The 15,762-nt window shown below is 44.2% G+C and overlaps 1 protein-coding gene across 1 annotated transcript in view; it reads left to right on the forward strand.

Moving 5' to 3' along the window:
• Positions 1-15,762, forward strand: part of PSD2 (pleckstrin and Sec7 domain containing 2) — a 41,957-nt gene that overhangs the window by 23,594 nt on the left and 2,601 nt on the right. The window contains exons 9-13 of the mRNA XM_088675980.1: positions 1,757-1,800; positions 5,606-5,796; positions 7,014-7,084; positions 14,508-14,665; positions 15,543-15,687. Coding sequence (XP_088532106.1) covers positions 1,757-1,800; positions 5,606-5,796; positions 7,014-7,084; positions 14,508-14,665; positions 15,543-15,687 — 609 coding nt within the window. The remainder of the gene's footprint in view (positions 1-1,756; positions 1,801-5,605; positions 5,797-7,013; positions 7,085-14,507; positions 14,666-15,542; positions 15,688-15,762) is intronic.

Raw genomic sequence — 15,762 nt, forward strand, 5'->3', positions numbered from 1 at the left:
TCTGCAACCTCTGCCACAGTTTTCAGTTTTTTATCCCTCAAGAACCAACGTAAATTGCTAGGGATTTGCTTAAAAAATTGTTCTAAACAAATTAATTGTTTTAACTCATCAAAGTCCTTCACTCCACTCCCTTGAATCCATCTGTCAAGTAATTTATCTAAGCGGCTAGCTAGTTGGGCATAAGTCTCTTTATGTTCCTTTTTTGCCTCACGAAAAGCCTTTCTGCTTTGTTCAGCCGTGAGTCCACATCGAACCCTGACCCTTTGCTTAAATACTTGGTAACATGACAGCTCTTCTTCCCTCAGGTCAGCATAAATTTCACTTAGTATCCCACAAATTTGAGGTCTTAAATAAAGCATCCAGTTCTCCTCAGGTATTTGAAATTCCACACAAACGCGTTCGAAGGTAAATAGAAACGATTCGACATTATCATCCTTTCCAAATTTGGGGAACCTTTTTAAATTAATTGCGATACTATCATTATTAACTGGGCTACTAGTTAATTCTGATCGCAAACGTATCTCTTCAAGCTTCATTCTGTCCTGTTCTAATTGAACCCTTAACCTCTCGGACTGCATTCTCTCCTCAGCTTCAATTCTAGCTTTTTCTCTCTCACTTTCAATTCTAGCTTTTTCCCTCTCACTTTCAGATGCTATCTTTTCCCTCTCAGCTTCAATTCGGGCCATCTCAATTCGTAGTTTCATCAGTTCTACCTCAGAACCTGGGCTTCCCTCAGCCCCTTCCGTTCTTTCATCTCCTTTTGCCTCTCTGGGTTTTCTTACGTGAGTCATTTTCCTCACAGGAAAATCCTGACAGACTCAAACCAAACTAGGCGCGTGAGCTTTGAATTTCGATCACGACGCTGCCACCAAAAATGTGACGACCCGTGTCCCACTCTACCTTACTATCACTGCGACACAGGAATCCAGAGGGGAAAACACCCACCCTCTGCTCCTGCCGCCTCAAAAATCAACCCCTTTTACTGATGGGTTTCTTAGTAAGGAGAACCTTCCAGCTTGCATGACCTGGTACCTTAAGAAACTCTAGGCTGTCCCACGGAATAACCTCTTGCCTCCAGTAAAGGGTCTCCCTCAGTTGGATTCCCCACTGTAGAAGTTTGCCCTATGCACTCTGGCAACTTCTTGGCACCTCAGGTTACCCTTCTAAGCCTCCTCCGTGTAACTCCAGGACACAAACTGCCACCTCCCTGCCTGAGGTGAGTTTTGCCCTCTCTTGAGCCACCACGGTTGTGAGTCCTGGTACCTCGCTGGAAAAATAAAGACAGACCTTTTTTTTTTTTTGGCAAAAACAGAGATGAAGTTTTATTGTGTTAAAAACATAAGTGTTTCTTTAACGTGTCATTTATTAACTAGCTTTGTTCCAGTTGTACAAAATAAACTCAGTCAAACATTTAACTTTAAGTTTTCCTAGCCTCTTCACTGTCTTCAAACAAGCCACCTCAAAACACCACACCACACCTTCCTCCCTCTCCCTCCTAACTGACCAAACCGACTCTCCCTCCTTTTTTAAACCGGGCACAGTCCCGCCCCCATCAGAGTTCTAAGTCAGTCAGGCTGGAGGTGGGTTAACTCTTTGCCAGCCGGGCAGAAATAAACATTTTAAAAGTGCTTCAATTTGTCACAATGACATTTCACCATTATAGGCAGATTTAATAATGGTTGATATGGGCACCGTCCACAGATGGGAATCATTTTATGAGGACCTACTAAGAGCTGACATTGTGTTCTTGTTTCAGGCACTGTATAACTCAATAAAAAATGAAAAGCTGGAATGGGCTATGTAAGTATGTTTTTAAAGTGTTTTATAATGTGCCTTTGTAAAAAGAATTAATGCATCTTAGAATTTGTCCAAGACAGAAAACAGTTTCAGAAATCGACATCTTGAATGGTATGAGGAGGTAGACAGTAGAAGAGGTTGTCAGAGGCACTGCCATCTACAGTCAATGTAAACTAGAGCAAAGAGCCATACCTGCCAAGTTGCTGTCAGAGAAATAAGGGACCGGGTGGAAGTAGCAGACCGGAAGTAGCGCTGCCGCCATTTTGGAACTGGGCGGAGCATGCTCAGAAGCGACTTTTGATGCTGCTTTGCCCAGTTCCAAAATGGCCGCCGCGCCAGAAGTCTCACTGCAGCCATTTTGGAACTGGGCAGAGCAGCATCAAAAGTCGCTTCTGAGCATGCTCCGCCCAGTTCCAAAATGGCCGCCGCGCCAGAATAAACCGGGGAAAAACAAAAAAAATCTGTTTTTTTCAACTAGGAACAGCTGGAAAAACGGGGATTTCCCGGGGAATATGGGAGAGTTGGCAGCTATGCAAAGAGCTCATCTTGGAAGCAGCTTCCTTTGCTCTCTGCTGAATGGGAAGGACAGGGGGGTTCCAAAAAGCAGGCAACTTTGGCACGGCAGCTGAATCAGTGGGTTGAATCCAGTCTTGCCTACAGCAGGACACCCTTGACCATTTGTGACACGAGGAGCTGCAGGGCAAAGAGGAAGTTGGCTAAATTGGAATCTCTTCTGTGAATGGAAAGAGCCTTTCCATTTGGAGAACTGACACCCTGGATCTAGCCCCTTGGGTGGATCCACAGAAATTCTGTGGATGGATCCACAGAAATCCATCCCACATGTCGGCTGTTAGCACAATGCTGTAAAAAAAAATTCACTCATATACAATATCATTTTAACCTGCTCTGATCTGCTATTATATTTAGTTGCTTCATTTGTTGACATTTTTAATGATTTAGTGTCCCATTGGCCTTTCTGCAGTGGGTTGCTGCTTGCTCTACACCAACTGTTTTGGGTTCTGCATCCTCTTTGCATCTCCCCACTAAAATCAGTTCCCATTGTATTGTGCAGAGATTAAAGGGAGCATCTGAAGAAGCAGCTCATCTTATTTCTGAAACATTGCGGTGCAAGCCTGCCCATCACAAGCACAAGGGTAGCCAATGCGACACCCTTCAGAGGTTGTGGACTACAACTCCCATGATCCCTGACCATTGAGCATGCTGACTGGAGCTGATGGAGATTGGAGTCCAAAATATCTGAAGGGCACCATGTTAGCACCCCGGGGGGGGGGTGTTGCTAGCAATTTCCTCCCTGCACTCCTAGTGACCTTTTCAGCTATGTTTTAAATGACATTATCTCCAAGGACCATCCAAAGTGTCTTTCAGAGCGTCTACACTATGGGGACCACCATCTTAGATCACATGTAACTCTGTACTGAATGAAGTGTCACAGGCCTACAAGCGCATAAGATGGTGGCTTCCATCATGTGAGCATTCTAGGGAACAACGTGAATCTCTCTCAGGTTGTCCTTCCGCCATGGCAGCTGCTCTTGACGCAGTGCCGCAAAGGCAAGCAGTTTTCCCCCCTGTATGCAAAACTGCTGATTCCTCCAGGACAGCATCCATTATAAGCACTCTTCTGGAGGTCATTGTTGTTGAGGACAAAAGTCAAATTGGGTATTTGGGAAACATTTGCAGAAAACCAATAGAAAAAACTTATTTTGAGTGATCTGAGTACAATTTACTTCATCATTCTCCCTCAAAATGAGCATTTCAAAACAAAAATAAAATTCATGACTCTTCAGTTCACATTCTCTGTTTGATTAGATTTAAATGCAAGGGTGAATTAATAGAGTCAGGCATGGAGAATGTATTTTTAAAACCTTAAAAGCCCATTTAAGAGCTGGATTCCCCCCTCCTGTCCAGCAATGCAATACATGGGATTGCACCTTCCCAGCCTCAGCATCATTTTTATGCTGTGAGGTGATTTGCTTCACAGGCTGGCTATAGCCCCCCCCCCCCATGGCACTATCACCACTTGAACTCCATTCTGTAGATGTACTGCAAAAATCAGGGAAATGTTGGGGGGGGGAGAAGTCTTGCTGCGGGAATTTCAGCTTTGCATGCTGGGAACAAAAAGCAGGAGATGGGGGTTATTGTGTATGTTTGAGGTGGGGTGGGGTGGGGGCAGAGAAAGGGAAGCAAATAATGAACAACATGTTGAAGAAATGCAGGTTGTTGGAACAATCTTGCTTGTTCACCATCCCACTCCCCCCCCACCTCATTAAAAAAAAAACTGCTTGAGTACAGTTGTGGATAAGGGTACTGTAAAGTGTTTTTTATTTCCTTCTGAAAATGCCAAATATCGTGAAGATATGGCTCTCACATTGTTTTGGAGCGGGGAGCACTGCATATCATATTTAGTTAGATTACAGTCATTATCTAATTGGCTGGTTGAAACAGCCACTCAAAACAGCAGCAGGAACATTTGCCATAGGAAGAAAATGGGTCAATAAGCAATCTGACTAGAAAAAAAGTCATCTATATATAGCCTTAGTATTACATCACAGGGATTTGTGCTCAGCTTTTACATAATGATCTTTTAAGGCAAAATCAAGTTCGAGTCATTTTAATAGCATGGAAAGCAGGCCTGCACAATTTAGGACTAGGGTTGCCAACTCTTAAAATGAAACTATTCTGACAGATTTGTGGGCCCAGCAGTTGAGGGAATTTAGCTCCTTAGTTTTTATGAGGCTGCCCCAAATTTCCAAACACCCCAACCCAACGGCCAGCATCCTTATTTCTGACCCATCAAACGAACAGCCATCCTCTAGCCAGGTATGGCAGCCCAGCAGGAGTTTAATAAACATATTATTGCCTGCAACTGTAAAATGGGGTATATGATCATTCTCCTGCCAGCCTAATAGATGGCTTGGTGGGTCACAACAATTTGTACAGGTTGGGTCTAAAAAAGCTTAAATTTGCTTGTTACCTGGTTTTCTGAGGAAATACATGCCCAGCTAATGACATTTTTCAGGACGGTTTGGCAGATGTGTAGTTTCAAGTATTCAGAGCACTAGAGAAAGGTGTTATGGGTTTTTGTTGTTGTTGTTGGGGTCGTCAAAACATAGTCTTCTTTTTGCTAAAGTCAGTTTTACTCGAGAGAGAGAGTGTGGCAATATACTGTACATTCCACTGAAATATTAATTTAAAAGAGCCACTGGAGGGAGCTAGCTGTCTATCTCCATTTGGCTGTGTGTAAAACACTAGCATTTGAGGGAAGTGTTATATAAGTGAGTTCAAAGAAAGTGCATCTGAGCATCTGGTTAAATAAATAAACGCATGCAGGAAGGAAGGAAGGAGGAGGAGAAACACCATTCAAAAATACCCAAGGCAGGTGACGAACTCATTAGCCTTGAAAGACAGGTATATGGTTTCCAGAACTGACACCCTTTGGTGTAAACTGATGATAAAATAGGACACTATCTAGGACATTTCAACATCTAAGCAGAGAGATTTCCCAGCAGATGGTAGAGCTACCTTCATGCTCTGGTTTGATCTTTCTGCTGTCAGATATGCTTTCCTGCCAGATAGTACACAATATGTGCATTAGCCATAAGTTAGACTTCTGTTGCAACTCTTTCTCTTGAGGAGGAGAATCGATGCTGTTAGTCTCAGCAGCTGAGGAGCACAGACATGGAAGAGGCCAGCAAACCCTCCTCCACTGTTCCTGAATCTTTGTAGAATTATAGTGTGAATGCACTCACCACTTCTTTATTTAACGTCTCTATTTCACTTTATTTCCAAGTGATGAAGATGAGCTCAGAAAGTCTTTGTCGGAACTGGTGGATGACAAATTTGGTGCCAGCACAAAGAAATTGGCGAGGATAGTTGATGGCAGCAATCCATTCCTGGATGTCCCCCAGGCCCAGAATGCTGTAACCTATAAGCATGGCATCCTCACTCGGAAAACCCACGCTGACATGGATGGGAAGAGAAGTACGTATTGAAGGGCAAGAGATGTCCAGTAGAGTGGCAGAGACACTTGTTTTGAAATGGTTGGGCTCAGGGAGAGAGTCTGGCTTTTCACTGATGCACGCCTGGGCTACAACAAGGAAGCATGGGATGTATCACCCTTCATATTTTCCCAGGGTTGTTTTAGCTACTGGTGATAGCATGGGATTTCCTTCTTCATGGCTTCTCCTTACACCACACTGGTAACTTCGGGATTTGTTTGTATGGTTCCTGGCAATGTAAATGCTGCTATCTCCAGATGAGACAATGCTTGTTGTTGTTGTTTAGTCGTTTAGTCATGTCCGACTCTTCGTGACCCCATGGACCAGAGCACACCAGGCACTCCTGTCTTCCACTGCCTCCCGCAGTTTGGTCAAACTCATGTTCGTAGCTTCGAGAACACTGTCCAACCATCTCGTCCTCTGTCGTCCCCTTCTCCTTGTGCCCTCCATCTTTCCCAACATCAGGGTCTTTTCCAGGGAGTCTTCTCTTCTCATGAGGTGGCCAAAGGTGGAAGCAATTACTGGAATTCCTCACCACCATTCCCACCAATGTTACTGGAGTAGCATGAGAAGAAGCCATAGGAAAGTGACTCTCACACCATTGCTGGGTGTGAAATAAACAGGTCCTTATGCACATAAACAGGCCACACATGGACTAATGGGAAGACCTTTGCCAAGGCTAATGGTGGCAGTTTTCCTTAAAATGCCTCATGTTTCTGCAGCAATTTGTGGTTTTGGGGTTTGTTTGTTTTTTTAAAAAAAATAAGATTTCTTCAGCATGTTAGCATGGATTTTTACTTTAACCTATGTATTTTTATGCACTTTTGACATTTTTGCAAGCAATTTCTCCTAATATAATGCATTTTAATGTTATTTTCACTATGTTTGTTTTCATGCACACTTTTGCCTAATTTTCATTTTCATAAACACTGGTGGTTGAGAGAACTGCACCACAAGAATCAGCTAAGTGTGTTTTGGCTCTCACGTTGTTTCAGAAAGTGCAAATATATTAAATTCACTTTTAAATGTTAACTGGATTAAATTTCTCTCCCCTTTCTATTGATAATCACTTCACCGTATTACCCCCTCACCCCATCATAATTGCAGTCTTTTGTGGATTAGTTCAAAAATTGTATTTCTGTGGATCTGCTGTGATGTCTCATATCAACGCTGCAATCACCTGAATTGCATGTTTTTCAGCTCCCAGAGGAAGAAGAGGATGGAAGAAGTTTTATGCTGTTCTGAAAGGAACCATCTTGTATTTGCAAAAGGTACGGATTATTTAACACTCTGAGAGTTCTGTGGGTTCCCACCAAGTTAACTCTCCACAGTGCAAGGATTTTCACTTAAAACAAACACCATAAGTAATGAATTCAGCATATAGTGGAGTTGACTGAGGGCCCCATCTAATCCAGCATCCTGTTTCACAAGATTGTGAGCCAGATACTTGTGACAATAAAGGGTGGGTAAAGGTGGGCTGTGGCAAAAATCAAAGTGGGCACACCCTGCTGTGAAGGTGTTATGTACTGAGCTGAATCATAGAACAATAGGATCCAGAATCAGCAGTCTGATTGGTCCGCAGGAGCCACCCAATCCAACTCCAGATGGAAGTGAATCCGCAACCTGATTGGCCTGCAGGAGCAGCCAATCAGGCGGCTGGCAGAAGTGAATCCGCAACCTGATTGGCCTGCAGGAGCAGCCAATCAGGCTGCTGGCAGAAGTCAATCCACAAACTGATTGGCCCACAGGTGTAACCCTGAAGTAGCCAATCACGCGAAGCCCATTGTGTAAATAATGTATATAAGCAGATGGTTTTGGGGAAAAGGGCATTCTTCTTCTCTTCTTCTCCTTGATGACTATGAGCTGAATAAAGAGCATGAAATTCACTCTCGACTCCGAGTGTATTTCAGAAGGCTCCCCCCCCTCAGTTCTGCTCATATTCCTGAGCTCTCTGGTGCCTTCTATTCCATTCTAAGGGGGGGGGAGTCTCCTTGGTGAAGGGGGAGACCGGCCAGGTAGTGGGGAAGCCTCTGAGAAGATGGGAGTAGCTTGCCAGGTCTGTCTTCCTTTCCAGAAGAAAGTTAAGCGAGTGACACAACCAGGCAATAGTACTCACAATATCTCTTGCCGTTGGGGATCCTGGGGGATTTGCTGCAAGTGGTCGGTACATGAAGAGCGTCGCTCACTTCTCAAATGGAGGGTGGGGGCAGTAGGCCGTTCCCATCTTTGATGGAGCCCTATGCCACTTGCTACTTTGACCCTATTTTCTAAGGTAAGCCGTTTTCCCTTTGGGGGGGGGGAGGTAGCAGATGTCATAGGAAAATGGAGACTTCTAGTGTTTCTTTTGAACGTTTTTGTGAACTTAAAAAAGAAGAATAAAAGGATGCAGCTGATTTTCAGGGAGAGCACCAGGCTGATCACTCATCTGCCACAGAGCAGCCATGATTTTTCTTCTTCTTTGCTCTCTACCACTTCCTTTCAGCAACCCGGAGGTTGCTGCCGTTTGCAAGCCTGCTCAGCCCCCTGTACCCCCTGCTTGAGTGCTGTGAGGTATCTTTTTGAAGGTTAGGCTGGAACCTTGTAAAATTTGTCCTTCAGCACTGAAGAGGGAAAGCCCACATCCTTCACAGAACTGAAAGTACTGGAAAGGAAAGCTCACCCAAATGGGGAGAGGCTGTTGTCATCCATGTGTGTCGTGCTTGGTTTAAAAGATTAGACCAGGGGTCAGCAAACTTTTTCAGCAGGGGGCCAGTCCACTGTCCCTCAGACCTTGTGGAGGAGCCAAACTATATTTTGGAAAAAAAATATGAATGAATTCCTATGCCCCACAAATAAACCAGAGATGCATTTTAAATAAAAGGACACATTCTACTTATGTAAAAACACCAGACAGGCCCCACAAATAACCCAGAGATGCATTTTAAATAAAAGGACACATTCTACTCATGTAAAAACATGCTGATTCCCGGACCGCCCACAGGCCAGATTTAGAAGGCGATTGGGCCGCATCCGGCCCCCGAGCCTTAGTTTGGGGACGCTGGATTAGACATATGCTTTCAGTCTTAAGTGTCACAATATTTAATTTAAACTCCCCTGTCACAGCAGAGGAGAGATGACCTTTAAAAGAGATTAAAATAATCATTAGCAAAAAAAAGTTTTAATTGATTCAGGCATTTTGGGGTAATGACACTACTATTGATGCCTTCGGCACCAAAAAGTAGGTCCCCATGAGACTTGCGCAATTATATTCCTCAGTTAGCAAATGCTGGCAAAATGGAACATCCCTGCAAGAAAGAAATTCCTGAAGGAAAAAATATCTGCCCCCCTCCACTCCTCCTCACTATTAGGTAGGGAGGGGAGATGAATTTGTTGAGTCCAATTTCTTTCACAAACTTCCTTGATCTGCACCTCGTGGGCTGACATGCAAATTGGAATATGATCACTGAGAAACTTGCATAATAATAATAATAATAATAATAATAATAATAATAATAATAATAATTTATTATTTATACCCCGCCCATCTGGCTGGGTTTCCCCAGCCACTCTGGGCGGCTTCCAACAGAAAAATAAAATAAAATAATCGATTAAACATTAAAAGCCTCCCTAAACAGGGCTGCCTTCAGATGTCCTCTAAAAGTCTGGTAGTTATTTTTCTTTTTGACATCTGGTGGGAGGGCGTTCCACAGGGCGGGTGACACTACCGAGAAGGCCCTCTGCCTGGTTCCCTGTAACTTGGCTTCTCGCAGCGAGGGAACCGCCAGAAGGCCCTCGGCACTGGACCTCGGTGTCCGGGCAGAGCGATGGAGGTGCAGACGCTCCTTCAGGTATACTGGACCGAGGCCGTTTAGGCTTTAAAGGTCAGCACCAACACTTTGAATTGTGCTCGGAAACGTACTGGGAGCAGGTCTTTCAAGACCGGTGTTATGTGATCTCGGCGGTTGCTCCCAGTCACCAGTCTAGCTGCCGCATTCTGGATTAATTGTAGTTTCCAGGTCACCTTCAAAGGTAGCCCCACATAGAGCGCATTGCAGTAGTCCAAGCGAGAGATAACTAGAGCATGCACCACTCTGGCAAGACAGTCCACAGGCGGGTAGGGTCTCAGCCTGCGTACCAGATGGAGCTGATAAACAGCTGCCCTGGATACAGAATTAACCTGCACCTCCATGGACAGCTGTGAGTCCAAAATGACTCCCAGGCTGCACACCTGGTCCTTCAGGGGCACAGTTACCCCATTCAGGACCAGGGAGTTTCCCACAGCTGCCCACCTCCTGTTCCCCACAAACAGTACTTCTGCCTTGTCAGGATTCAACCTCAATCTGTTAACCTCCAACCGCCTCCAGACACTCACACAGGACCTTCACCGCCTTCACTGGTTCTGATTTGAAAGAGAGGTAGAGCTGGGTATCATCCGCATACTGATGAACACCCAGCCCAACCCCCCCTGATGATCTCTCCCAGCGGCTGCATGTAGCTGTTAAAAAGCATGGGGGAGAGAACGGAACCCTGAGGCACCCCACAAGTGAGAGCCCAGGGGTCTGAACACTCATCCCCCACCATCACTTTCTGAACACGGCCCAGAAGGAAGGAGCGGAACCACTGTATAACAGTGCCCCCAGCAAAGCAAACCATCAGTCATTAAGAGGCAGAGTGTCACAATTTTGTGCTGATTACACACACACACACACACACACACACACACACACACACACACACAATAATAATAATAATAATAATATATTATTATTATTATTATTATTATTATTATTATTATTATTTATACCCCACCCATCTGGCCGGTCCCCCCCCCCCCCGCCACTCTGGGCAGCTTCCAACACACATTAAAATACATTAAAATATCACAGATTAAAAACCTCCCTAAACAGGGCTGCCTTTAGGTATTTTCTAAATGACACACACGCACACACACACACAATTGCAGAAATGGGACACAACAAACTTCATCGGAGGCATGAAGAGGGAGACTATCCCCTGCTATCCCCCATTATCTCCAATTTGAGGAGGGGGACGGACTTTGGAGAGCCCAGGGGAGTGACTCTACAAGTTCATAACCTGAAACGGAAGTCCCAATACTGTATATAAAATTAAAGTCTGTACAATTTCATTTATGAACAACCTGAAAACAAAGATAGCTGGAAAAAAACCAACTGAACAGTTTTCACATATGTGTTAAATATGTTTTACAAATACTACTGCAGATAAAAAATAGATCCACTCTTTTAGAGGTTCGCATAAACATTAACCACTCATGGTAGATGGGATTTCTATTAAAAACAGTCCAAATTGATGATGATGATGATGATAAAAAAATTATTTATAGTTAATAAGAATTTCTCCAGAAGCCAGCATACCTATTATATCTTAAGCTACATTATTAGCTATTGTAATTAATTATTATTGGAACATTGCAAAAACCATAACTCATATTTGATATTAACCCATCTTTCATTATATTTAATAAAAAAATTGCAATCTAATCAAGCTATTGTGTTGTCTTTCTTTTCATTCCCAAAATTCAAGGAAATGTGTCATAGAATCATAGAATCATAGAGTTGGAAGAGACCACAAGGGCCATCCAGTCCAACCCCCTGCCAAGCAGGAAACACCATCAAAGCATTTTTGACATATGCCTGTCAAGCCTCTGCTTAAAGACCTCCAAAGAAGGAGACTCCACCACACTCCTTGGCAGCAAATTCCACTGTCGAACAGCTCTTACTGTCAGGAAGTTCTTCCTAATGTTTAGGTGGAATCTTCTTTCTTGTAGTTTGAATCCATTGCTCCGTGTCCACTTCTCTGGAGCAGCAGAAAACAACCTTTCTCCCTCCTCTATTTGACATCCTTTCATATATTTGAACATGGCTATCGTATCACTAAGTATCAACTTAGCCATTGCTGCAAAGTCCAACAGTTTACCAACCTATTCTTTGATTTTGGGTGGTGCTGGTAATCTCTACGTTTTTGCAAACATATAAAGGACTAAAATATAAGAGTCTAGTACAGTACTTTATTTTTCTGGCCTACAGAATTTCATGGAATTGTAGAGTTGGAAGAGACCCAACCCCCTGCAATGCTTTTGATAGAAGAAAAAAATACCAATGGGTATTGCAGTTGGACTTTGTCGCTTAGAATCCTTGATTTTAAAAATCCTCCATTATTTCTTTGACACCTTTATACATTTCCACCATGTGGAAAACATCACTTATGATTGGGAAATGCTTTCAAATGTTTCTGCTTTAATTTTGCCCGGACTCACACTTTTCTCCCCATTTCTCAGAGATGATCATGGAAGGGGTCCTCTGGTTGACCTTCAGAGAGGTCTGGTGTCAGTTTTCTCTAGCAATGCTTAATAATCATCTATTAATATGACAGTGTGTATTTCTACAAGTAATTCTGTACTCTGTGTGTGTACTACACTTTCTTCCCAGAAGCCTGGCAAGAACTTCGCGGTGGGAATTTCTGTTAATGGCATAACGGCAATTATTCATCTGATGGTTGGTTGGCTTTAATTGTTTTCTATTTAGCATAATTTCCTTGATCTATGTACTGAATATTACAGATATATTTCTGTCATTCAATGCACAGGTAAGACGCCTCAAACTTTAGGCATGACCACAAAGACTTCAAGGACTTCTCTGAACTGACAACCTGTTTGATGAAATGTAAGTTATCAGCACATTGTACCTGAGAATCACCATACAGTGCTACCTCTACTTATGAATAACTCTACTTACGAATGTTTCTACTTACGAATGGAGCTCCGTCCGCCATCTTGGATGCTGTTTAGATAGGATTTTTTCTACTCACGAATTTTTAGATAGGGTTGCTTTGACTTATGAATTTTTTCCCCCAATGCATTCCTATGGGATTCGACTTACAATTTTTTTCGACTTACAAATGTGTGTTTGGAACGCATTAAATTCGTAAGTAGAGGTACCACTGTTTAAATGGGCTGTTTGTGTACCTGAATGTTGTAAGTGTACATGTATTTCAGAAAATGTATGCTGGCTCTGTCATGTTTGATCTGTTCTATTATTCTTTCTGCCTTAGGTGTAACCACCAATAATAGGAGGACAAGAAATGTCTGTGCGTCATCACCACCAGAAGCATACAGCATGCACTACCCACCTGCTGAAAGATACCCAACACCACCCACATATCATTATGGATGTGTGGGCCCAGAAAAAGGCAGATTGAGAAGAACCCTAGCATGATGAGGTCCAACTGCCAGGAGTTCACCAACTGCATCACACGATCATACAAGAGTACAAGGCTATGTGGACTGGACTTCTGAATATTAGTGGGGCTATGCAAGATTGAGGACAGGAGCTGAGGGGTCTAAGGAAAACACCAGTTAACTTTTGTGGAGGAGAACCCATGTAAGAAATGGCCACAACCACCACGAGGGAAATGGCTGGCATTGACAAAGAGCCCATGCAGAGTGAGAGAGGGTAATGGATCAGTGCACCAGGGGTTGATTCAGAACCTCTTGGACAGCCATGTATCCGGGCCAGGCGAGAGTCCCCTGGAACACGACAGAGGAGGAGGAGAGCAAGTGTGTGCGTGGACACAGGCACTGACGTCAATGGCACTAGGGGGTGTCAAACGAGAGCTGCGTCACAAAAGCTCCTTCCACTTGTATAGAGCACAATTTTTCACTGGTCTGTAACAATAAAGTTTATTGAAGGAAAAGGATTTGTCCTGTGTGGTGCACATTTCAGTGAAGTCACACTCTTGGCTAACCAAGGATTTGCGTATTGCTGGCACTGATGCAACTTGCTGCTCACGTGTAGGGCGAAACATTGGTCACCGCGTCTACTAAATCTGCACACAGCCACCCGCGTTTTCTCTCTGCAACACCCCATTGATTTTATCTAACAACATGGGTCCTGACCCCAGCGCACATCACTTGCCTAAATACACCACACACTTAAACACTACAGCCTGCATCATGCTTCAGGTTTCTAATAATACATATGTTGCAACTCAATAGGCAACATTGCACAAAACTTTATTCTAGAACAATAATTCACAGAGCAGTGCTAACAAACTCCTGCCACTCATGGTTCTTTGAATCAAAGCCACTGTTCCTTCTATCCTTTCCCATGAGACTAATATTGCCAACTAGGTAAAGGTAAAGGGGCCCCTGACCATCAGGTCCAGTCGTGTCCGACTCTGGGGTTGCGGTGCTCATCTCGCTCTATAGGCTGAGGGAGCCAGTGTTTGTCTGCAGACAGCTTCCGGGTCATGTGGCCAGCATGACAAAGCTGCTTCTGGCGAACCAGAGCAGCACACGGAAACGCCATTTACCTTCCCGCCGGAGCGGTCCCTATTTATCTACTTGCATTTTGACGTGCTTTCGAACTGCTAGGTTGGCAGGAGCTGGGACCGAGCAACGGGAGCTCACCCCGTTGCAGGGATTCGAACCACTGACCTTCTGATCAGCGAGCCCTAGACCCTGTGGTTTAACCAACAGCGCCACCTGGGTCCCTGGCCGGGTGTCATTTGATTAATCTCTTCTGTCTTTTATTTTCTCCATTTGAGATGTGTATGTGTGTGTGTTTAAGGAGAAACTGGATAAACACCTGCCTGGAACAGTTTTGGAAAGCTAGCAAGTCCCTTCCAGCATGATTCTATCGGAGTTGCTATTACTGTTATCTCTCTTCTCCTTCACAGGATGAATACAAACCTGACAAAGATCTTTCTGAAGTAGATCTAAAGAATGCCATCCGCATTCACCATGCCTTAGCCACAAAAGCCTCCGATTATAGCAAAAAATCCAATGTGCTGAAGCTGAAGACTGCAGACTGGAGAGTGTTCCTCTTCCAAGCGCCGTAAGTGTTCCAACAGAACCCATGTGGGAATGCTCAGTCTTAGACTCAACTAAAGCTTAGACTAAACATGTTAGTCTTTAAGATACCACAAGACTTTTGTGTGGCACCTTATTTCATAAAGGGACCCCTGACAGTTAAGTCCAGTCGTGAACAACTCTGGGGTTGTGGTGCTCATCTCGCTTTACAAGCCAAGGGACCCGGCGTTTGTCCACTCCCACAGACAGTTTTTTTCCAGGTCATGTGGCCAGCATGACTAAGCCGCTTCTGGCGCAATGGAACACCGACGCCAGAGCAGCACACAGAAACGCTGTTTACCTTCCCACCTATTAAGCTACTTGCATTTTTTGGCATGCTTTCGAACTGCTAGGTTGGCAGGAGCTGGGACCGAGCAACAGGAGCTCACCCCTTCGCGGGGATTCGAACTGCCGACCTTTTGATCAGCAAGCCCAAGGCTCAGTGGTTTAGACCACAGCGCCCCCCGCATCCCTACCAACCACCTTAATTTACCTTAAATTCACAAAGTGGATGCAGAGAAGACCCTTTTCCTGGTGGTTGTGTAATGGGTTCCCACAGGAAGCATGGTGACCCTGCTACAATTAAAGTGGGTAGGCAGGTCTATATTGAACCAGGCATTCTTTCAGATAATCTGGTCCCAAACTGTTTGGATCTCAAGTCATTAGCAAAGGCTTCAATGCACACCCAGCAGTTCAGAAAGGCTGCTTAGTGGGAAGAGAAATGTATTGAGTCTCCCTTCACTTTTATCATATTGGCATGTGTGTTCTCTCTCTCTCTCCCGCCCCACTTCTGACACATCCTGCCTCTCCTACTCTTGTGTGTAATGGCCCTCTCTTCCTTCCACCCTGCCTGGTCTCCATAGAAGCAAAGGAGAAATGCTGTCCTGGATTCTGAGAATAAACTTGGTGGCGGCCATTTTTTCTGCCCCTGCATTTCCAGCTGCTATTTGCTCCATGAAAAAATTCTGCCGTCCTCTCTTGCCATCTTCAACAACCAAGCTCTGTCAGGTAAAAGGAAAAAGCATGTGTATGTACAAATATGGCAGAAAGCCATCTAACTAAGTGCTGAATGTATACATAAGT

This window comes from Zootoca vivipara, chromosome 8 (assembly GCF_965207765.1).
Source record: "Zootoca vivipara chromosome 8, rZooViv2.hap1.1, whole genome shotgun sequence".
In the NCBI taxonomy this organism is placed as follows: domain Eukaryota; kingdom Metazoa; phylum Chordata; class Lepidosauria; order Squamata; family Lacertidae; genus Zootoca; species Zootoca vivipara.